The 25,500-nt window shown below is 38.6% G+C and overlaps 1 protein-coding gene across 1 annotated transcript in view; it reads left to right on the top strand.

Moving 5' to 3' along the window:
* The window catches only part of PREP (prolyl endopeptidase), a 92,369-nt gene that overhangs the window by 52,951 nt on the left and 13,918 nt on the right, over positions 1-25,500 (top strand). Inside the window, exon 11 of the mRNA XM_017818716.1 lies at positions 21,188-21,324. Within this exon, the coding sequence (XP_017674205.1) occupies positions 21,188-21,324 (137 nt within the window). The remainder of the gene's footprint in view (positions 1-21,187; positions 21,325-25,500) is intronic.

Below are 25,500 nucleotides of genomic sequence, written 5' to 3'. Positions count from 1 at the left end.
TCTAATCACTTATGCAAGAGTTTAAATTTGTGCTTGACTGTGAGTGAGAGGGCTCTGATTAGCTCCTGAATTCAGGTCTATGTGCATGCTGAAGGAATCCCACCAAGTCTTGACAGAGAAACTGAAAGATGCCACTGCAAGTAACCAGGACAGACTCAGTACTCCCATCATCTTATATTAGGAGGCAATATGTTCTTTAATTTTTTTTGCATGTTACGGTATTCTTTTCATGTTTATGTATCTCTTCCATCAGGACAACTTGATATGGCTCCCATAGGCAAGTGATAGGATAAGATTTAAAAGGCAGTGGAAAAATAGAGGAAACTTGGAATAACCTGTTGTCTTCTCAGCACTTCCACAGTATTCCGTGGCCCATCGTGGGAAGTGACAACAATAGATAAAACACTTCAGTCTTCACCACTCTTGTATAAAAATAGTGATAATTTTTGCCACAAGTTCATGCTGTGGATCGCTATTAAGACCTCAGGAAGAAACTGAGAAGAAAGAAGGAAATGCATTGATTAATTTTTAACTTGTATCAAATATAAAATCTGCCATAGAACTATGAAAGGTCTTACTAGGACAGAAAGTAAGAAAATATCTAGTGATGTGAACAAAAATCATATTAATTCATGTTATGTAAGAATTTCCCATTCTGTTCACCTTACCAAGGAGTGCCATAGCATTTTGTTCATTAATGCATCAGTGCAGTTAGACATGGAGCAACTCACTTTGGTTATCCTAAGAACAGGATTAGACCCTTTGTTTACAGTGCTGGGAGGACTAGAACAAGGAGCAAAAGATGAAAGGAGTTTAAAATACATACATATATGTAATTATAATTTCTAATATAAAACTCCATGAAGCAGTTATTATAAATGTCTAAGAATTTTTACTGTTATTCAGGAAGAATTTCTTCATGGAAAGGATTGTCAAGCATTGGAACAGGCTGCCCAGGGAGGTGATAGAGTTCAGCATTCCTGGAAGTGTTCAAGAAACGACTGGATGTGGCACTTAGTGCTATGGTCTAATTGACAAGGTGATGATCAGTCAAAGGCTGGACTTGATGACCTTTTAAGATCATGGAGTCCAACCATAAACCTAAGATTGCCAACTCCATCACTAAATCGTGCCCCTAAGTGCCCCATCTGCATGTCTTTTAAAAACCTCCAGGGATGGTGACTCAACCAAAATAATTAGGGATCTAGAAAAACAGTCATTATATTGTGATGCTTAACATATTTAATATCTAAAATTTATAGAAAAAATATGGGAAGGTAGATTCATTATTTTCTATGTAGGATTTTTCATCTGAAGAGTAAGAGTAGAATAGAAGCTTTTTCTTCTATAGACAAAGGTATAACAGGATCTAGTGCCAAAAGTGGAATTTAAATAAACTTAGCCTGGAAAAAAGTGAAATTACGTAGAAGATGAGCAGCAATGTGACAGCATGGCTTGGAGTCTTTGAAAGGAGATTAGATATTTTTCTTAATATCTTACTTTTAATTTTACCTCTGGCACATGCACAGGGCAGAAAATGTGTTTTTACTGCTTCACTTAAATTCATAAATGGACTTTGCAGGATAACTTCAGGGCATAGTAAGCTGAATAAAAGAAAGAAAACTGCATTCTCTTTAGGAAAGAACTTGCTGCAATTATAATACTGCCATCAAACCCAAAAGTATAATAATGGAACACAAATACCCATGTAATTAGAAAGGGTATAGAAGATGTTGCTGTGAATTAGAAATAATGTATTTTTTTAGTAAATATAATTTTATAAAATAAATGTCCAAAAAAACAAAATCTCGTTTTATATTTAAATCAATTACATGCTAAATTAAGGTAAAGTAGAGCAGTAATACAAATAATTCAAGGAGGAAGCATGCTGTTGCTATGGCCTGGTAAACCTTCAGTTTGCAAAGCACTGGCAGAGCTTCAATGCTAGGCTGTAATAGCATGGAAGTCAGTATCACTGATTCTGGTTTTCTCCTTACTTACTTCTGCTCAGTTCCAGCTCTAGGGAAACGTGACCTGTGTAGTTACACTGGGATCAGTGCTTCTAAGGAGTACTCTTGGCTCACCAATCATCCAGTTTTGCCTTTTACCAACAAATTATCTCGATATGGCAACATCTTGGAAATTAGTTTCTGATAGCTTTCATTCAAATACATGGAGAAATCTCAGCTGAACTGTGAAAAAGACTATTTGTAAGAGCCAGGACTGAGACTGCATGGTCACTGTTGTGGTAACTCAGCCTGTCAGTGCTACACACTTCAGCCAGACTGCAGTCCTCATTTCCATTTGTGGAGTCCCACTTAGAGCCTTGATGGTACTTCTGCTTGGAGGAGGGAAGGGGAGATGGAAGCTTATCGAAGCAGTGTATAAATGGCTATCAGCCTAGATGAAACCTTTGCACAGCCATTCCAAAACCTGGGCAACATTGCAGGGAATTGTGACAAAACCTCAAAATTAGGAATACAAGAAGTATACTGAGAGTAGGCAAAAACTGATGACTATAGGAGAATGAACAGTGCTGCAGAATTTATTGAATAGTTTTAATTTCTGTCAGAATTACTAAGTAGTAAAGAAAAATCTGTCCTGATCCGTGTCCTTAATGAAAGGCAGGTATCCTGCCAAGGTTCTTCCTTTATTCTCATATACCTGAAGAAATACCTACTAATACTAGCAATCTTTCTAGCTTTGCTATGTAACATACACGGAACTTTAATGAGTTGTTGTTCTTTAGCAGTCTTTGAATATAACTGAGTCAAGATTTGAACTGAAATGTAAGGTGTCATGTATATGAAACCTGAATTAATGGCAATTGGAAAATGCCACAATGCCTGTCTTTTGCTTTTCAAAGATTTATTACACAGATGTTGTACAGTGCAGGGGTGGACCAGTGATAAAAATTACTACACTAAGAAAATTTGTGGTAGAGCAGCTGCAGTGTTGTACCTAAGTTTAAGATCTTACACTTTGACAGCCCAAAGGAAGAACAAATTACCCACCTTACCTTGCACTGAAGGGAGAGCTGTTTCAATATACTTGACACAACCAGGGTAAGAGCATGCCTGTAAGTTGTTGGCTCTATATGACTCCCTGCAAGTACATAGCCTAACTGTGCTGTAGCTTGTACATATGCCCTTACCTTGAAAGACTCTGTGACCTTCATGAAAAAGTCAAACTGATTAAAATGCTTGCCACACATCAAAAATTTATCCTGGCTAGTCTTGTTGAATGATACATTAAGTTGCATTAATAACTTTTCTGCTGCCAAGCACTTCTTGAGATTTGTTTTTGCTTCCCTGCTTACTTCCATCTATCATAATGACAGACTTTTTCAGGAAATAGCCTGGGGTGGGTTTTACAGAAGGAAGAAATACTTTTGCAAGGACTTAAAAACAGCACTTGCTCTAAGGTGTTTACTGCATTAACTCAACTGTTGTTTTAAATAAAAAGCCTTTATTTTATCCTTACAAAGTTGCCAACTAAGTTCTTATATGCCTCTCCATATTAGCACCTCACAGTGACACTTAATCATGGATAAAGAGTCTTCTGGTCTGGCTCACAGCTCACCTACTTCTAGGCTGATATGTAGGCTTATAAGTGTTAAAATTGCAGCAACAAAATTGTTGTTTGGCTCCTTTTGCCATTCTTTGAATACCTTCTAGTACTGTCCTTAAAATAGTTTGAGATGAACCAAAAATAGATGTTGCTATTGACAGATGGACTTTGGATTAGCTCTTGCAGAAGAAAGATGGAATTTAATAATGCAACTTGCTTTTACAACTTAGTTTGATTTAAAAGCAGCTGCCATTTAGATATTGTTGCAGAAATGAAAGAAGGACAAGTCTTTAAAAGGATATTTCTCATCTTGGGGCTGGGATGAATTTCTTCCGATTTCTTTTGCAGGAAGTTTTCTAGGTGAAGTAATTTTCCTGAGTTTGTTTTCTTTTTCAGTCTTTCACTCGCATCTTCAAGCCCTTACAGCACTGATTTCAAGTTATGAGGCATTGATAGGGAAAATTTGTCTATAGTCATTCTCATTCCAAGCGGAACTTGACACTATACAGTTTGTCACAGTCGTTATTCTCTGCTTCAGGAAAATACAATACTGAGAGAAGATGAGTCAGGCTTGGGGTTGATTGGCAGAGCTGTGGGAGAAACTTGTGTTACAGCACCTGCCCATGCTATTCCTGGATCTTACCACTGCCAGTGGTGTCATTCCATGAGCATTAGATTCCCTCATTAGTATAAAAAATAACAGAGAGAAGCAGAGGAAAGCAGTGTCCTCTGAAAACTGTAGTAAGCTCGACCTGCTAAGCAATGCAAGAGCTGATGATATAATCAGCTCTCATTTTTTTGGTATGGTTATAGAGATGGTCTTAATGTTGTTTCTTTTCCTTATGCACAAATATATCATACAATTAAAGAATGGTTTGAGTTGGAAGGGACTTCAAAGATCACCTAGTTCCAACCCTGCTGCCATGGGCAGAGACATCTTCCACTAGACCAAGTTACTTAAAGCCCCATTCAGCCTGACCTTGAACAGTTCCAGGGATGGCACATCCACAGCTTCTCTGGGGCAACCTGTTGCAGTGCCTCACCACCCTCACAGTAAAGAATTTCTTCCTAATATCTAATTTAAACCTGCCCTCTTTCAGTTTAAAGCCATTTCACCTTGTTCTATTACAACATGCCCTTGTAAAAGGTACCTCTGCAGCTCTCTTACAGACCCTCTTTAGCTACTGGAAGGCCACAATTAGGTCACCCCAGAGCCTTCTCTTCTCCAGGCTGAACAATCCCAGCTCTCTTCGCCTGTCTTCATAGAAGAGGAGCTCCAGCCCTCTGATCATCTTCATGTCTCTCCTCTGGACCCACTGAAAGAGGTCTGTGTCCTGCATATGGTGGGGGCCCCAGAGCTGAGTACAGCACTCCAGGTGGGGCATCACCAGTGGTGACCTGCTGGCAATGCTTCTTTTGATGCAGCCCAGAACACAATTGGCTTTCTGAGCTGCGAGTGCATATTGCTGGGTCATGTTGACCTTCTTGTCAACCAAGACCCTCAAGTCTTTCTCCTCAGGGCTGCTCTCAGTTCATTCTCCACCCAGCCTATATTTGTGCTTGGTGTTTTCCTGACCTATGTGCAGGACCTTGCACTTGGCCATGTTGAACTTCCTGTCATGGTCCCACTGAGTGGCATCCCTTCCCTCCAGTGCATCAACTGCACCACACAGCTTGGTGTCATAGGCAGACTTGCTGAGGGTGCACTCAATCCCACTGACTGTGTTGCTGACAAAGATGTTATGCAGCGCCAGCCCAAATGCCAACACCTGAGAAACTCCACTCATCACTGCTCTCCACTTGGACATCAAGCCGTTGACCATAACTCTGAGTGTGACTATCTATATGGATAGTCACTGGAAGTTGGAGAAACATTCAGTGGCTTTGAATCTCTCTGTTGAGAGAAAGCACCCTCATGCCAGAGGATAAAGGCATGTACTTTTTACATGGATTCTCAGCAGAGACAAATAATTCTCCTCTTCAGAAGAGTAAGTTATTTTGGCATCATTTTCATCCCTCTCCTAAGAGTCCATCACAAGCAAAAAGGGATTGATTTTTGAAGAGTTGGACTTTCTTTCTTCTAACAGTATTTGAGGTTAGAATCCTTCCCTAGTCTCATGGGATGGGAGGGTAGAATCAATACTTGAGGAAAACAAGTTGCATATTGTTATTTGTTTCTGGTTTATTCCTTTTATTTTCTTTGGGATTTCATATTGCAGTAAGGAAGAAAATGAAGAAATATTGGGGGGAGGAAGGAATGTGACAAGCACCACAGTTTTAGTGCTCACCACAGTGTGGTAGACACCTGCCCTCTTGCAGGGAGAAAATAAACTTTGAGCCACTTCTTTCAGAGCTCCCAAGAAGAGGGCTGAAGTCTTCAGCTCTGATCTCACCTAGTGTTTTGGCAGTGACTGTGGTTTTGGCACCAGGGCACCAGTCTGGCTCTGGAGGACATCAACAAAATGATAGTGACAACTGTGACAGCATTGGCAGTTTACCTATGTGAATTTAGCATCTTACACCCTTGGCATATGGTTGTTACAAACACCACTTTAATCTGCCACTACCTCTTCTAATTGGAGGTGAGTGAAGAAACACTAACTGAAAATGTAGTGCTCTAGTTTTAAGGCCCCATAGTTCTTGAAAGCCAAGAGATTGTATATTAAATATGTTACGGATTTGCAGCCACAGTACACGCCTTTTTAAGGGTCGAAATTGTCAGAATCAAGGAGTTTATGTCTAGAAAGAGTATCAAGTAAAAGATTTCTGATGATGACCTTACATGTCCTTGAACTGTGAAATCCATATGCTGGAGCAGCAGAGTAGCAGTTGTCTCTATACCCATTTAAGTTGATTCTACACTCATATTTGAGCAATTCCATTGAATGCAGTTCAGATATTCCTTAAGTATCTGGGATAGGAACAAGATCTCTCTATTTCAAGTAAGAGGGTGAAGGGATAGACTTTGCATTGCTTTCTTCACCAGTCCAGTTCAAATCCTGGTTTAAGGTCTAAATGTCTGGATTTGCTTTGTCCCCTTCTTCTATACCACAGGGGATTGATGCACAGTTTAGGAAGTTGGGAGCTTTTGTTTAGCAGAATGCACAATGGAAATGTGGTTTGGGATGGAGGAGTACAAAACTGCTTTTAGGAAGAATTAACACAATGCTAGTCCACACAATGTGGAGAGTAATGCTAAAATACTAAAATAGTATTCTCTGTGTTCATTTGGATCATCATATAGACTTTGTGATTCACTAGTTCCAAGCTTGCAATAGTACATTGTTTATTTTTTCTGCTAAGTGTGCAAGGAATGGGAGAGCTTCTTAAAATGTAAGATTCTGTAGAACCTTCATGCTCTAGACTTTATAAAAGCATTCGTTTTAAGCTTTTGAGAGAAGCAATTGCTTAGTAGTTTAACTAAAACTCATTATGAAATATTATTCTTGTACCTTGCTCAGTAGAACTCTTGTTTGAACTTGCAGTGATTTGTTTTTCACTTTTCTAGTGAATAGAGATGTTACTTGATTTACTTAACCCAAGCTGCATTCCATGCTCCATTTCCTTGTCAGAATTCCTTAAAACACAAGGCAAAATAGCATGGCCTAAAACAGACCTGTAACCATTGAACACAGTGTAGAGAATCCCTTTTTAAACACAGGAGTTTCAAACAAGAGCTTAAGCAGTTGTAGTAGAGCTAAAAGAATTGCCTCCCGTGTCTTAAATAATTGCATTGTTAATCATAAATAAATAGTTTTGATTTTTACAATAAATTACAAAATATATTTTCGCCATCAGGAAAATGATTTAAAAACTTGTTCACTTAGACACCTGAAATGAGCATGTGTTGTTGAGCCTTCAGGAATCTCAGTAGGTAGATTCTTTGCCAATATAGAGATACTAAAATGATAATGTTGTTGTAGTGAAAATGCTTAGGTTTTGTCCTTTTTCTGAATAAGTCAGTGAAGATTTTCTTCCCTTCTATTTTTCCTCCAGCTTTCATATTCACTCCTGTGATTGAATGCACCTCCAATAATTAAGCATGAACACATTACTGTTTTAATTAACTTTCTTACTCACAAGATAAATAAAAATTCTGTTTATTGTTTCTCAGTAGGAATCTGCTTTCAACTTTTCTTCTCCCATTTGTATAGGCTTATCAATGTTATTTCTCAAAGGTAGTGAGTATTATTAACTTCATTCAGAATGAAATTTGTCCGTGGCTGCACAATGATGAGGTGTTGCACAGGGGATATTCTTTGCTGTTCTGATAGCACTGGTTTGCTAATCCTCAGAGTTGAGTCTTCAGGTGTGGTTTGAAAACTTAATCAAGACAGTTATTAAAATCTTACACAAATGGCAGTTCATACAACTTCAGCATCAATAAAAAGCCACCATCTTGATATCTCTAATAGTAATAAATGCTGACAAAACACTGTCTTTTGATCACTCTGGTGTTTGTGTGTCTTGTGTAGTGCAGATTGAATGGCCAATACCATCACTGGTGGAGGATCAGACATACAGAATGCTTCTACAGAAAAACTGCTCTGAAGCTTCTTTGTGGCTGTTTAATTCTTGCTCAGACTAAGTAGTCATAAAAATGGGAAATTTTGGCAGACTGAGGACTGCCTGCATAGTCCTCTGCTGAGAGTAAGAAGTGGTAGCTGCTCCTTTTCTTTTCTTGATCACTTTTTTGAGACTAAATGTCAAATTTTGGCATGCCAGCATTGTTCAGAATGAGAGTGCTCCTTTTCAGTGTGGGAATTTTTCTATCCATCTGCCTACCCGTAACTTTGCCTCATGGAGCCTGGCTGGGGGGTTGTTAAATTGTGCTGATAATGCTTCATTGAGGACAGATTGCTCTGGGACAAAAATTGTTGGTTTTATTCACACAGCTGGCAAAAGGTCATTAGATGATTGCAGTTGTCAGTCATCACTAGTGTGGGCCAGCATTTGAGCCACTGATCTAGCAGGGAGACACATTGAATTCCTTTACCAGGTCACCAAGATAACAACTTTTCTGGTTATATTTTTCAGTACTGTGCTAGCAGTGTCATGTAAGTCTGTTTAATAGTCATTGGATTTCTGAAGAAGGGAATTACATTTAGTAAGAGTTAATTACACAGGTATGTATCTGTCTCTGCCAGAGAATGGTTTTTAAATTCAAACAGATTTCCAGAATAATAGTAATTATAGTCATTTATTTCTTAGTGAAGCTTATATTACTTGAGAATAAAATATTGTGCACTCTGTTAATAAGTATTTACCCATTCTGTATGGGCAAGTTTTAAAAATATTTTCTTTCATTTTAACATGTAAATGTTTAATATATAAATATTTAAACCATTTTCTGAAATTTAACTAATACAGATTCATAATTCAAGTGGTGAATTTTTGAATGTATCTCTGTTCTCACCAGCTGCTCCTGTAGTTTTTGTTACATATGTAAACTCCCTGGATGGCCTTCATGTTCCTCGAATAGTCGTGGTTTTGTGAAAGGCAAAAGGCAGTGAGAATGGAGGCACTTGTTCTCTTTCAGAGTCTGTCTTCTCCACTTCTGGTTTTGAAGCTTCTCTTCTTGATATCATATAAAACCTGTATAAAAACAATCTCAAAGCTCAATTGGAGCATGCTGATCTGTCCTGGGCATTGTGACAGGCCACTTCTGCCTGTACCATTCATGACTGGTTCTTTGTCTGCCTTATTCTTAAAAGCCTTCAGACTCCCTAGGCAATCTATCCCAGGTTCTCACTGAATTTACTGTTAAAAAGCTTTTGGAGGGAGCAGGGTATATGCCACAAGGTCTCACCTAAACTCCCTTGTTGCAGCTGAAATGCACTGCTTTGTGTCCCTCACTGACGTGGAAGACAAGTAGTTCTCTTCTAGTTACAGCAAGCTTCTGTATATTTAGAGACTGTCACCATGTGTCCCTCAATTTTATTTTCCTTTAGACTAATACCAGACCAAACAAAAGAAAAATCTGCACTCTGTTGGGTTTTTCTAGTGGATTCTACTTCCTGGGCCTCTGTCACGCTTCTTTCTCCTCCCTGGAATCTGTTTAGATGCTCATACACACATACGGTGTGCCATGGTTTCGACTAAACACGACATTCTGTCTGAGGCTTTGCAAATGTTGAATGCAGCAGAAGGGGTTATTTCATATGTCTTGTGGTTGAGACTGCTTTATATGTCTCCATGTAGAGTTTGCCTTTTCTCTAACGATTCACTGTTTGTTCAAGTTCAGTTTGGCATGCACTGCAATTCCAAAATACTTTTCTAAATTACTTTTTAGTCAGTTGTTTGCTATCGTGTATGTGATTGCACCTGTCAGAGTACAGTATGTTACATTTCTGGCCTTGCTGGATTGAGTTTTACCTTTTCAGGTAGTTTTGTCTTCTGTTTGTTACTCTTTCAAAAAAGCACTCCCTCTTTTCTGCAGTGTCTCAATGTTTCCTGTTAGTAATTAAGCTTCACCGCAGCTCCATACTCCATTTAAATACTTTACAGTGAATGCATCTCTCGTTCTGAATGGTGTCCCTGTAGGCTACCGGGGGACTGGAGTGCTTTCAGAATAGACATGGCTCTGGCAGAGCTGGGAGGTTTGTGTTTCAGAGCTCCAAGCCTCCAAACACACACAAGTTGATAACTATTTTATGCAGTTATTTATTATGCTTTGCATATAACTGTTACAAAGATGTTTAAGATAGTAGAGCAGCCTGCAGAGAACAAATTAGAAGGTTGTTGCTCCTTTATTTACTTGCATTATTGCAGCTCTTTGGAGTCTTAGTTGCAGACCACATTCAACCGTGTGGTGGATGGCATAGAAATGAAAACCATCACAAGGCTCTTCAACCACAGCTTGAAGCAGAACAGAGAGATATATTATGTTTGGAAGATTATTAAAGATTGTTATACATTAACTACATAAAGGAGATAAAAACAAATTCGAATTGCTAATATTTAAAGCTAATTAAAAATGCAGATAAACTTCTGAGATAATGTATATCTCAGAGATATTCTGAGTTATAATTATACTCGTAATCACTGCAGCCCAATAAAATTATACTTACTGCCTTTACCCAGGGTCAAAACTACTTGGTGGATTAGGATTTTTGTTGTTGTTAATTTAACATTCATCATCATGGTGGAAAACAGATGAATAGAGTTGAGAGTGGAAAACAGCCATTTCAAATGTTGGTGAGATTTTACATAGACATATGTAAGATGAGAGCCTCTGCAAAGTAAATGAGTCTGTGTGGCCACTCCTGGGAGCAGACTCTGCTGTTGAGAGGGAAAAAGGGAAGCAAATTGTAGCATATCTTATAACCTTAAGTTATGACTCTTGCATTCAGTGTGAAAATGATTACCGTAGAAAAGGATACATATTAATCAAGATAAACATATAATAGTTATGAGCAGTTCAGTTTGTACTGAGAAAATAATTTTAATAAATAGTAATGAGGAGGTTTTGGAGAACCTCTCCTATCAGTTTTCTATGGCACAATCACACCTCTTAATAATACATTGGTGTTGCTGGCCACTTTCAAGGACGTAGTCACTGTTTGTACCAAACAGAAAAAAATTGCACTAATAACAGGTAAGGAAGAGCTAAAAAATCTTCTTAGTTAATAGTTGTGTCAACAGATTTTGTGGGTTGTTTTTCTTAATTGGCATTCACTGCTGAAGAGAGAGGACTAGTTAAATGCAAAGTGCTTTGATAAGTATCCAGAGATGCAGATGTAGACTTGTGTAAATGGAACATATGTGAGTGGGATTGTTCAGGAGACCTCTCTGTTCATCTTCAGTATAAGAACTGAAGTAGTAAAAACTTAGAAATCACAAAATCTTGGAGCATTCTGAAAGAACATTTTTTCAAAGGAAAAGAAAGGAAGATAGCACTTCACTTTCTACTCAGAAACAGTTCAATCACTAATTATGTGAGCTTTTTTCTCTTGACTTTTTTCTGCTTATGATGCAGCACAAATTCATCAGTGTGCAGTTTTATTAAGGGTAATCTAGTTTGCATCTTCATTTAGCCGTTGATTTGATTTTATCAACACTGCTCAGAAGTAGTGATAGAATATTATCTTTCCTTAGATTAATAATTTCTGCTCTGTCCTTGAGACATCTCCCAGGAGATTTATGGGACAAGGGAAGCCTCTAAGAACTATCATTGTTATTCACAGTAACTAGTTTTTCAACTGTGTAGATGAATGATATAAAGAAATAGATGATTTCCTTAATTCTGGCTTCCATTCTCACAGACAGGGAAAAATTGATACATAAATTCTCCTTGACAACTCCCTGAACTGCTTGCTTTTCAACCAATTTGTCAATTACTTTTGAAAGTAATAGTGCACAGTTATCCCTGCTAACAGCTAAAAATAGACAAGATGCAGAAAAGCTTCAAAGCGTAATTGTAGAATGCCTGAAATCAGGAAATCTTTTATTAACAATGACATCTGTGACATTTTCTTTCTGCTTACTGGTGGTTTTTGAACTGTTAGCACTCACTCGAGTTGATTTGACATCATTAGATACTTGATCTTATTAGTAGTTGATTATTAGTTGTGGATTTCCTTATGTATGAAACAAGTTTGTTGAATTTTGTTGTCTTGTTCACATTTTGCCCAAGAAAGAAAAGATTGCTGCAAACTGTCCTGAGCTTAAAAAAAAACCAAAAAGCATTCCTTTTTTGTTACTTGTTTATCTCTGCTCTGTTCTAACAGTATTACAAGGGTGCATCAGCACATTCCTTGGTGTTTCTGTTATGAATTATCTTCAAAGTTTTTGTTTTGGCATCTGTCTGAAAATTACACCAGCAATTGAACTTTTTGCTGGCTTGCTTTATACTGGATTTGGTTTAATTTTTTTCCTGAAGTATTGTTACAACAGTGAATGAAAACACATCCGCATAATTCTCTTCTGCTTCTTGCTACTCACTGAGTGATTTTTCCTTCATTGTACAAATGAGTACTGCAAATCTGGAAACAATAATACTGTCTCCAAGGCAAGGAGGTGGTCACCAAGACAGAACTGTTGAAATCAATAGCATCTGATCCTTAGAATTATTTTTTCGAAGATAGCACCACAGATATTTTCTAGAGCTTTAGTTTTACCTTGACCATTCTCAAGGGCTTTTTTCCCTTTGCTACCATTTTGGTGTTTTTTTAATCATGTAGGGGCACAAATGGGTAACTTTAAATTCAGGCTTAAGCTTTAGAAAGTAAATTTATGTAGCTATAAATTGAGCGAGAAAACACACATGGAAGTGCTTCACAATACTTATATTGACCTGTTTATGTCAGTAAGTACTTCAGAAAAAATATGCACAGGATAAGTGATTTGGAACTGATTTTGAAACATGCACTGCCCAGTGCAGATGATCTCTGTTTCCTCTCAAACCAAAAAGCAGGAACGAAGAGTATCAACTATTTTTTCTATTATTATACTAGCCACATGCAGAATTTTTGTAGGTGTTTAGTGATTTATAGCACCTCTGATTTTGGGTAACCAACTTGACATCTATAAACATGATTCTCTAAGGAAGAGAGAGTAGAGCCCTCTGAAATTGCCTGGCTGTGGAAAGTCACAAACAAAACTTCTTGGCAATATAAGGGGAATACATTGGTCTTCTTGGGACTTTTCACAGAATCTGGGTACATGACATCACCAGTGTCAAAACTGAGTTTTTTCTGTGCAGGAATTTTTGAATACAGGTTTACACCTGATATTTGAGCACCCTGAACTCAGTAGATGCCTCTGTGTTGGGGAGAAAATCCAGCAGTGGTTGTGTCATCTTTTTGAAGCTTGTAAACACTCAGAAGTGGGGCTGTGTGGAGATACCAAGCAAGTTTTGAGCAAGATGGGGTCAGAAACAGAAAAGCTGAATTAGCTAATTACTGTTTGAGTGAATGTGTCTCTTTCTCAGCCCATTGGATTACATGTGTGCCCCTACCACAGCATAATAAATAAGAATAGTTATTGTGCAGTAGTTTGGAGAAGGTAAGTTCTCTCCCTTGCTCTACCTCATGTAAGTTGCCTCTACATTTTTATTCTTACAGTGTTTCTCATTACAACTTGAACTGATTTCCAACATGGTAAAAATAAGTAGTGTTTACTTTCTAATGCCTACATACTCTTACAGTGAGTTGTCTGTCTCCTGTCAGGGCAGTTTACTCAACGAAGTAAAGCTTGATTTAATGACAGAAATTGGACTAGCCAGCAGCTGTTATTTATGTTTTTATTCAAAAAGGTGTGCTACTTCCATCAAGACATCCCTTTGTTTATCTCATGCTATACTACTTCATAGTACTAGATTTCTTGAATACATAAGGACAGAGGTAATTCAGAAAATAGACTGTAACTTACTGTTATAGATTAGGAAATTGGAGGAATTTTTCTTCTCCCTGCCCCACTCCAAGAGAAAAACGGAGGGGGGGGGGAGGGAGGTCATTAGCGTTACAAAAGATGTAGCCAGCCTAGTTAATGGCCTATTTGGAGAGAGGAGACAGGGAGGTGGGGGGTGGGTTCTGTTCGAGGAGGTGAGGGGCAGACTGCGTGGCTGGCTCCCTGGGTGCAGAGGCATCTTTGGGGAGGGGGGCCAGAGGTCCAGTTTTTCTTTTGGCTGTTCATCCTGGTGAGCTGGACTTTTCATTCCTGCTGGCTTCGAACTGCCTGACTGTCCCGCTCCCCGGAGCTGCTGTGCCTCAACGGAGAGTTTGCTTGCCCGCGGGAGAGGAGGGGGAGTTTTTTTTTTTCTGAGACACCACCACTTGGGACAGCGGTGAGTTCCCGTGGGAGTGTACTGCCTGCCTTCCTTTTCGTCCCCACGGAGGGAAGGACCTCCCCATCTCCTTCTCGGCTTCCCCACGCGGTCCGGGACCTCTCTCCCCAGCCCCCTCTTCCTGCGGGGTGACTGCTGGAGCCCACAGCACCCCCTGCCGACCACGACCAGGTACTGCAGACCCTGCACCTTCCAGCGATCCAACAGCGCCCCTGCCGACCACAAGTAGGACTGTGCTAAAGGACAGAGGAGGGGAGTTTCAGAGGAGTATTCATTTAGACTTGTTATTGTTGTTGTTGTTTCTTGTTACTGTTTCTTTTGCCAACATACATATATCTTTCAATAAAGGGTTGTTATTTCTTCTGTTTTTTCACATTTTCCTCGAGTAAAGCCCCTTAATTTGACATTACAATTGCAGAGAGAGAGGAGTTTAGTCTACCTCATAACTCATCCTCTTTAGCAAAGAGTCTAGTCGGTTCAGACTGAGACACTTACAAAGGCTCCTGGGATGTTTTTCTATTCAACATGACTACAACATAATTTTTAATGAAAAGGTAAATATTATCTATCTGGTATCTGCCTGCATGTACACTGTACACCAAGTCATCTTCAAGGCAAATTGATGAAAGACAAGGAATAACTGTGTGGCAGATGCTAATTATTCTACTTCAGGAAGCTTGGAGATCCCACTGAAAGGATAATAATAATGGCCAGTCTTCGCGACCCAGTCTTCGCAAGCGAAGATTTGGGAAAGGTCATTAACCCTTCGAGCCTGCGCAGTGGATTTTTTAGGTGAGACACAGCTTGCGCTGAACTGAGCCCACCCTTTAATCCTGAGGTTCATCTGCCGGGGCCAAGCAAACTTGGACAGTGGCAGTGAGGTCCTCAGAACGTAGGTTTGTTTAGAGTGACCTTCTCTTAGATGGATTGCCTTACAGGGCTAATGAGCTCCATCTGCCCGGGGGGCTGGGAATCGAACCCGGGTCGCAGCGGTGAGAGTCCTGCACCCTAACCACTAAAGAGGCAAGAAGTCTTTCAAGTGGATGAGGGGGGTCTCATTGGATCCCATTTACCACTAAGGCTTTATGTGAAGGGGTATGTTGCCTTTTAACTAATCTAGAAAAGTGGGGTTTAAAAGAAGTATCTGCCATGCCAATCTTACAGGATTTCTGATTTTTCACTTGTATTTTTCTCGTCTTCCCCTACATCCTCCCCCCATCCTGTTAGATACCTCCCTGCAATCAAATACATCTCAGCAGCTGAACTTATTAGCAAGGCATTTCTTCTAAAAGACCGTCTCCTGGCACTTTGCCTCTGTCAGCATGAGTCTGCTTTTTGTGCTAGTGGGTAGGTGGTGAAACAATTTCTTCTAAAAGGTTCCTTGATTATTTTCATAGTGCCTTTGCAAACATCTGTAGGAGATGTTCTTCTTTCTGAGTTTTACCTGCATGAATTTTTACTGTGCTGAGTTACCTTGGCCCATGTCCAGCACTGTGTTAAGCAAGCTTTGCAACCCACACAGAATTGCTTTGAAGCTAATTTAATAGACTTTAAGACTGATGAGGATTCCCCTCTGAAGAAGGGAAGCCACAGATCCTGTGGATTTGCTCTGTAGTGGTAATAGTTCTCTATTATTTCTCCTGACTTCTGATTCTTGCTGTTTATAGGAATACAAAAACCAAAGTGTGATGAGAAGTCTTCATCTCTCACTTAATGAAGGAAATGCTTTGTGTGAAACTGGATGCTTGAAATGCAGTTCCAAGGAGTAAAAACTGAAGTAGGCATTCCCTATAGTCGGCTGCTCAGCATAGCCATGCCTGTGGCTGCTGAGACTGAACAGGGTGTTTTGCTTCCCCAGCACTGTCTGTGACCTTGTGGTGGCCAAGGCAGTGTGGGGGCAACCACACTTATCTAGAAGCAGAAAACAATTGCTACATTTCACCAAGACTGCTAAATCCTGTGTTTGTTTCACATGAAAAGAAGTTCTCTCAGGGAAAGTATATAGGGAACTTTGGAACAAAACTAATTTTAAAGGCATTGTTGTGGCATTATTAAACCTAAATTATCGAACAAGCATTTTTAATAAGGAGTATTCAGGCTTGATTTATATGCCTTTTTAGTTGCTCTTTGTATAATTCTTTGGGATTTTACACAATGAATGTCAATCTAATGAAAAGTGTAACTCTTACCTGGTTTTGATCAAGCACACAAAGACATGGAAAGAATTGCTATTTCTGATATGTAATATCTAATCTTGAAAGAGGGTTTGGGAGAGACATTATTAGAATCACTACTGGCTTTCTAAGAATAATTAGCCAACTGTGGCTTAGGGGATGTTTTCGAGTCCCAGAAATCAAAGTTTCTTTTCATGTGTAAATTTCATGTTTTATCTGCAGGAAATAATCCTTTCTGAAAAGCCAAACTAACACTTTTTAACTGGATTTTAATTCTCTGCCATTAATGAGCAAGTCAGAAAAATGATAAAATGTTTCTAAACATTCCGATATTATTCACAGTTTAAAAATATATGCATTAGACCCATATGGATAATATTTCTTGAATTTGTGTTTTACAGCAGTATTTCAAAACCTGTGTTGAATCTCACCTTAAAAGGTTAATTTTAAATGTGTGCAATTTTGGAGTTGGTTTTTGCATAGAAGGATTTTAGGTTTTGTAAAAGCAAGATGATTTCACATGTACATTCAGTTTTCTTCACCAAACAGCTATAATTACATCCTTTAATCTGACCATTATATAAACAGAGAAAATATTTCTGAAAGCAAGAAAAAGTGAAACTAAATACTCACAAGTGGATGAGTTTTTTAAAAATGGAAGTTTCTATTCAATGTCAGTAGTCTTCAGTATTTTTAATTATGTGACACAATATGAGTATTCAGACAGATTAGGTTTATTTATCTGTTGTGATGATTGCGTCATTTCATTTAATATTCATAGATACTGGTTTCATATTTACTCACAAAAGAAATGCATAATGGATGATTGCCAAAATTATTTTTAGTTCTGTGTGTAAGTATAAATGTCTGTCTGTATTATCTCTATAGACAAATGAAAGAAAATCTTTGTCTTCAACCTCTTACTTCGAAATTCTCTTAGTTTTTTTAAAATACTTAGTTTTGCCTCCTTGTGACCTGAGATGGAGAGGATGCTTCTTGTCACTGCAGAGGCAGAGGTGGATAAACATAGTCTTTCTGAATTTAGGTCTCTGTCTACAATGCCAGCTGATTGTTCCTATCTTCCTTAAGTAAAGATTCACCTAACATAAATACTGCACATTTAAGACAAATAATAATTAAGAGGATGAAGACCTTTCCAGGAATGAATGTATAGAACCTTTTAATCCTGTTTAACTCCAAAGTAAATTTAGAAGCCCAATCACACAACCATTAACTGTATTTAGGTGTAAAATTTACTCTGTAAACTGTCTTAGAGGTAAACTTCCATTGACTTTTTTAGTCCATGAAAATGGAATGTAAATTGCTTTCAAATGCTAAGTTTAAAAAACAAAATAACACACCACTCTATAAATATATATCTATGCATGAAGGAAGAATGACTGAGATTCGTTTTTGTGTAGCTTATATAGCTTAATCTTCATGTAGTTTGTAGTAATGACTAACTGTGCAAGCAGTGTTGCTTTCTGCCTGAGTCACAATAAGTACACTAGAGGCTGTAAATTTATGCCTCAGGTTCCAGCATCTTAATCAAAAGTGATTCTTTCTGGCACTGAGACCCCTCTGGCATGTGACAGATAGGGACTTCAGTGTGAGACAAAGTGAGCTACAACTATTTTGGGGCTGTTGTACTGCTCCAGCTCCTAGAATAGCACCAAGGGTTGAATGCAGCAGGAGTGCCCTGTCAACCACACAGCATTGCTGGTGCATTCCTAAAGGCTGAAGATACTTATTTTTGGCATCTCCCCCCTTGAATGGTGAGTTCCAGCATTCATAATAATGTTTCTGAAGTGTTTTTCTCCATCCTTTTCCCTCCAAAATCACTTTGCTAACTTGTCCTCTTATATATGCTGACTATAGTGACATGAGTCCTTATTTGAAAATATATGAGCAAGAAGTAATATAATGTGACTGGCACAAGTGGATCACTCCTATCTGTGATAAAACAGAAAACAGGAGTACCCTTTCATGAGCATTTACCACTGTAAAAGCTGAGGGCTTCTAAAATTAGGCTGAAACACCATCTTGGGAAATTCTTCTTTTTAGGGCTTGCCCTTTGTGGTTTACCTTAATCTTTGAGATAGAAGCACATCCATTTATCGGTTATGTGAATAAACCATTGGACTTGCTTCAAAAATAACACCTAATTTAAAGATGAGATTGAATCAGTTGCTGAAAATAGTCTATTTGGAGAAGCTTAAATACCTTCACGTATCTTAGTGTCTCACTGAATTGATTTCCATCCCACTTTCGTGCGTTCATCTTGGTGGGAGAGGTAATCATTATTTTAGCAAAGATAGGAGTGAAAACTCTTAAATTGCAAATGTCATCTTGACATACATCTTTTATTTTTTTTTAGTTTTCATTTAATGCTATGTTATTTTATCTAAACTGATGACAATAAAATCCCTACTGAAGTCAGTTTTTAGAGAGCTATTTAAAAAAAAAAAAAAGGCCCTTTTTCAGAAAGAAGAAGTAAAATTAGTGGCATTCTTTAATCATCAGGAAAGGACTGGCCAATTGCAGTAAGTTTCCGGAAATGTAGAAAGGCCAGGTGCTCACTTCATGTGAGTTGCCAGCAACAACTGGAGTTGATGGATGGCATTTTAGGGAAGAGTCTCTGGAACTCCTCATTACCAACCTCAATGGTTCTCCTGTTTATTGTTTACTTTATTTGTTTATAGTGTTCAACTAATTACTTAAAGTGAAAATTCTTTGTATTCTACTGTTCTGCAAGCACTTTGTCAGCAAAGATACAGTTATGGCAGTAGTTGGAAACAGTGATTTAATCTGTGTAAAAATGCCCTTAGGCTTTCGTTTTGATTTTTTTTTCCCATCTGCTGGATATTGAAATACTGAATTTTTATCTGTAATATGTCTACAGGTTTTAGTGAAACCTTCAGAGGTAGATGTGGTTTTGTTTGAAATTTCTCGCATTTCATTAGCAATGATTAAAATTAAATGTGATTATTTTGTTTTCAATGTGCCGTGTGGATTTACATGTTTCACATTACAGGCAATGCTCAGAATAAATGTGTTGTGCAGGTTCATATTACTGTTGAGGTTCATGTGTTGTAAAAATAGATCCTGTTGATTGTGTGCTTTATAAAGCATGCTAGGACTATTTCCTTTAAAAGCACAGAAATTAAAAACACACAACAAAATTATAAGAATGTGTCATTTTTCATTTACTACGTTTTTGTTCTAATTAGAGTTGAAGCTGCAACTAATGATGCTAAAACAAAGGAATGAAAACTAATCAACCAGAACTTTAGGACATCCCGCAAACTCCATTCACACCCACATGTTTTGCTTGACTGGTAAAATATGACAGGCTGGATTCTAAATTAGAGTATGCAGGCAGATACATACATCAAAACAACAAGATGTGAGAACTGTGTTAAGCAACTACAATCTATGTTTGTGTACGTGGAGTTCAGCTTTTAACTTCACACAGTGCTGTGGCAGTAATAGAAAGATATCTGAAAGCACGTGCTATGTGGATACTTGGTGTTTTGGGAGCTGATTTCCTGAAAGCCAGTGGGCAGTTCAGAAGTCTTGCTGGGTGGATTGGAGATTCTGCAACATTGGGGCTCCTGGTTCTAGTTGCCTGGTAGTGTCTGGAATTCACCAAGTGCTACAAAAGTTTCTGTCATATGGCTTATGTTACCACCGTGGTGAGGTGAACTGGTCGTTCAGACAACCGTGAAAGACTGGGCAATGCTGAGTCCACTTTTGCTGGATACAGACTTGCTTTGGTGAATTCATGCTGCATGTGCAAGAGTTGAGTAGTCAGCTTTTTGCTGTTTTCACAAGGCTGAAAAAACAGTGTCTTCAGCTATTCAAAGTTTTTTATCTTTGCACTTGAATTCATGTGTGAAGTGACTCCACTGAGAAATGTTAATGCTAATATATTAATGCTAACGTATTAATAAGAAAACCAAAATACTCTGACTTTTTAATATCTGTGGCCTTAAACTTGTGGTGAAATTTATGTTCTTACAAGCAAAGACTGCTGCATCAACTGATATGAAGGAATTTTCGGTGATTTCAGAAGCACAAGACCAGATCTTCAGAGAGTTTTACCTATTTATTTGTACTAACAGCTCTCTCATGTGTGAAACAGTGCAATGCATGAGTTTCTTCTCTTGTCTGCTGTTCTCTAGTGTCTGAAGTTTGAATTTTTAAAAAGGAGAAATTTTAGAAATTATAAATTTAGATTGGAAATCTGATTTTAGTTCTATTTGTTCTCTGTGCCAGCTCAAGTCTTTGCTGCTTTCACTATGATGGACCATGCAGCCCTTGTGTTTTCACAATGCCAATCTTCCCTTGCAGAGAATTGTATTCTTTTTGTAACATTTTCTTTAACCCTTTTGTATGTAGAATTAATGTATAAGGTACATAAACATGATACTGTCATACTCTTTGTACTGTCTCATTTTGATACATTTTCCAGAGCTGTTAAGCAACCAATTAGGTGATGGCCATTACTGAACCTGACCTGGGCCATTGGCACAGATTGCCTGGAAAGTTTCACCCCTAGGACACCTTAGAAGGGATCACCTCTGATTCTTGTCAACAGCAGTTGTGGAAAGTTACGGCACTTAAGATCATTACCGATTTCTTTTTCTCCTCTTAGGTTTTCTACCCTAGCAAAGATGGTACTAAGATCCCTATGTTTATTATTCACAAGAAAGGAATTAAATTAGATGGTTCTCATCCTGCCTTTTTGTATGGATATGGAGGCTTCAACATATCAATTACACCAAGCTACAGGTAAGCGGGGTATTTCATACCTTCTTCTGAAGTATCTGGTATTAACAGCTGTCACAGACTGAGAGCAGGGTGGATGATGGATCTGACAGGATGCATTTCAGGTCCTTGAGACACAAGGTGAGGGCCATAAGGACTGCACATCAGTGCCCAGGCGCCATTTGTCTGCTTTGTTAGTTCTGAATTCAAGGGTTTTGCCCAGGCTCACAAAAGAAATTTATGTCAGAGTAGAGAAGTGCTCTGCTCTTCTAAGGTTTACAACAGGCACCCTGCCCTTAGGATTATACCTCGGCTTCTTCCTGCTCTGTCACTGAGCTCAACGGAAAAGCATATGGACATATATTAAGCAAATATTTGAACCCTTTGCTGAACTAATGTCATTGGAAGTTTTTTTTTTTCCAAGTTAATTACCTATGTCTACATATTATAGAAGATCAAATGTTTGTCTAAATTAATGTAAATAATTAAAATTTCACAGCATTTTCATATAATACTTTAGAGGAGATTACATCAGAAGCAAAATCCTACTGTGTCCCAAAGGATTGGGAAAGACGAAAGATGATTCTGTCTTGAGAAGTAAATGATGTGATCTCTGCAAATGCAAAGCAACACATTGTAAATCGAAAATGCTGTGTGCAAAACAGGATTTGTAGCCCTCAAAAGCCATAAGCTTTATTGAATAGATGATCTTTTTAGAGAAAAGGCTTATTTCTTCAGCAAGGGAATTTGAATAGACTTGCCGAGAGGCAGCGATTTTCTGAATACCTAAGACAGGCTCCTAGGTGAGGCAGAGGAAAACAGAAAGGGAAAGGATTGAATAGAGAGCAGTTTTTCAGATAGCAGAAGAGAGCTCACCAACAGAAAAATAATCTACTATGAAACAATCCTATTAAGCTAAGGTACTACTAGTCTTGCTTTAGAAGCAGCACATTTCAAGAAATCCTTTGCAGTGCTCACTTTTCCAGGTCGCAGTGATTGTATTTCTGACTACCATTTAAAGTTTCTCATCCGAATAGCAAATACTTTTTCAAACAATGGACCTCCCATCTTTTGTTCTGTGATTATTTATAAGCCTTTTATCTGCCTCATAAAGCTACATTTTTAATTTCCTGTGGTTTTTGAGAGACACAATTATATAATCCAAATAGTTTTTAAATTCCTGTTTAGTTAGGTTCAACCACAGATTTATTACAGTTTATTGTAGATGCTGAAAACTGTGATAGAACTTACCAGGTTTTCTTTTTTAAAGAATGTAAAATAAATATCATGTATCTGTTGATTTAAGGTAAAATTTCACATTCTGCAGAGCTGACACGAGCGGGCTGTTAGCAAAAGGAGAAGGTATTTCACAGTGCCTACTTCCACTTCCCATTGGCCCTGGTGCTTGTTGGAACCTTTGCTAAGCTGATTTATATTGCAAGAATGACATAAAACTATCCCAGCAAAATGGAGTGGGTGGTTTTCTGCCATTTTGGCAAGTTAAAAATTGATTCTCGTAGGAGTCCAGCAAACAGCAGCAAGAGGGTGCAGCTGACAGTCAGAAGAGATGAAGATGGGAGGTGTGAGCAGTGACCTATGTTTTCCTGAACCCTATGAAGCCTTTTTTATACAGTTCATAAAATAAGAATATGAATTTGTAACAATCTCTTAAAATTAAGTGCACAGAGAACTACCAGTGACCTCCAGTTCAAAATACATTATCCCACTGACAATATAAATAAAACATGATTGCCCATACCTCCCTCCTAATTCTATCCCTGTATTATCAACATAGCCTTTTGTCAGCTTTCTCTTTCTAAAAGAAAAATAAGGATAGCAGAAGCCTTCAAATGCATCTTTATGGTTAATAACTTGAGAACTGAGTACTTGGCGAGGAACTATGTTCCAAAAGTAGGCAAGAAAGATCAGGGAAAGGTAATTGTGAGAGAATTTTTGCCAGGAAGGCAGAATATCCAGTTCACCCTTTACCTGGTAAATTCCAGTAATGTTTTACTACGTCCTTGTTACTATATACTGCATTACTCCACAAGGACTTCCCCAGTCCAAGTGCTGTTCCAAACACAGCCCAACACCATGATTTGATCTTTTTTTTTTAGATGACCACAGGCAGGAGTGCTAGAAAGCAACCACAGGATGGTCAAGGCTGAGGCTTGCCACATCATTCACCTGATGCTGAGCTGAAACATAGCTATGGAAATGCAACCAAGTGGTAGCCAGATTACCTTTAAAACAAAACAAAAAAAAAAAACAAAACAAAAACTACTGGATAAATATTTCTGTGGTTTTTTTTATTTAAGCTTAAGGCTCTTTTCACAAAGCATTTCATTTTCTCCTTTCCGGTGGTTCAGTTCTGTCCTGTATTTCTTCCAGACAGTACAATGTTTTCTCATTGGTATTTCACTCCCATTAACATGAGCCAACTCTCTGACTTGGGGATCTTATTTCTGCTTAAATCAGAAACTAGTGTTCCTCTTTCTTTTTTCTCCAACACCAAAAATTAAAATAAATTTCTTTTCACTGAAAGCAGTAGAAACAAACCAACAGGTTACAGGGTCCAGAAATAACTACAAGAACGATAGCCTGAAGTCATGAAGTCAGTTACAGTAGGGATTTATTTCTGAATGCAAGCATGCATCTTTCATATGCTTCTCTGGACTGGAGAGCTACATTTCAAGACGGTATTTGCCAGAGCATTATCATTAATTATACAGCTGGCATAGTGAGTGCAAGTGAAGGCTGATGGAACCAATACCCAGAGAGCCGCTGGGAAAATGCCATCACAAACCTACCACTAATGCCTCAGATTTGGCTAATTACCCTATAGGAACCAACATGTTCCCCTTCACTGTTCCATATGTGCCTGTGTGGGTACAGGAGAAGCAATTTCTAATGCATCCTGGAATATAGCTGGTTGTGCAGCAGACTGTGAAATTGCATTTCACTGGCAGTTTGTACCCAGCCTTTAAAGCAAAGAGGTGGTACAGGGAGAGACTGTAAGCCCAGAGAAAGGTCAAGCAACATAGCAGCCCTGGGTGTGGAGTGGAAGATTACTCTTTTCGGTTACTCTGTTACTGCTCCCTTCTGCTCCACAAAAGCCAGGAAAGCAACGAAGTCCTGTGACTCAGGACTTTTTTCCCACCACCAGTGCACTAGCCTGCATTTCTCTGTCAGCTGTAATACTTGACAGCAGATTTTCTGCTCTCTCTACTGTCTCCTTCCTGACCCTTTTGCCCTTTCATTTACTCTGCTCCCAGGAGGGAAGGAAAAACAGGGATAATGAGCAAAAAGCTACAGAGACTGTTGGGAAGAGCAGGAAGCCAGACTTCCCTCTGCAGAATGAGACATTTCATTGCCATCCAGGGCGACTGGGCAGTTTGCTGTGACTCAGACACCAGGTTGACTGGAAATCAAATCTGGAAGCAAGAATACACCTGGAAAGACATAGAAGGCAGTAGCAGGGCTGTGTGTGAAAGTTGAGTTTTGTGCTGGCTGATCACTTGGAATTTTCACTTTTTAAAAAAGTTAATAAATTCTGATTCTCTACTTATAAAACCTGGTTCCTTGAACTTTAAAGTCCCTTTAGGAAAGCTTGTTTTAAGCTTGAGGCACATTTACCTCAAAGAATTGGTCAAGTAAGGGTCCTGACTCAACTTACTACTGACCATATGGGGGTGGGTATTAATTAATCACCACTGGCAGTGACATGACTAGTTGTTTATGTTGAGGTATACGGGGTAATGTGTTCTGAAGTGCCTAAATCCCAGTAGTATTACTGAGAGTGAGCACACATAGCCTAACCTTGCTTATAATTTGGGCAGTATAGTGGTTGTTACCAAACTCTGAACTTTATCCTGTTGAGGGTCTGTGCATCAGGAAAATAGTTTGCTTGTGGAAATGGGGACTGGCTACCTATAACAAGAGTACTTCATATCCTATGAGATCGTATGTTACTTAGACCCCTCCAAAATTCATCATCAAAGTACTATCTCTGTTAGAGGAGTCCACAGGCAGGATAGGATGCACTTTGGTTTTGCATTGCTCATGGGTACTTCACTTGTTAAATATGGTGATCCCTCAGTGGGCACAGTTTATTTCAGCAGATGGAAGAAGACGGACTCTGTTCCAGAATTTTTTATTTTTAAAATATTTTCAGGCAATAAATTTGGGTAGCAAGCTCTT

The sequence above is a fragment of the Lepidothrix coronata genome, unplaced genomic scaffold (genome assembly GCF_001604755.1).
Source record: "Lepidothrix coronata isolate B3197 unplaced genomic scaffold, Lepidothrix_coronata-1.0 Scaffold70, whole genome shotgun sequence".
Classification (NCBI taxonomy): Eukaryota; Metazoa; Chordata; class Aves; order Passeriformes; family Pipridae; genus Lepidothrix; species Lepidothrix coronata.
Note: the sequence above shows the minus strand (reverse complement) of the source record. Positions and strands in the feature narration are given on the sequence as shown.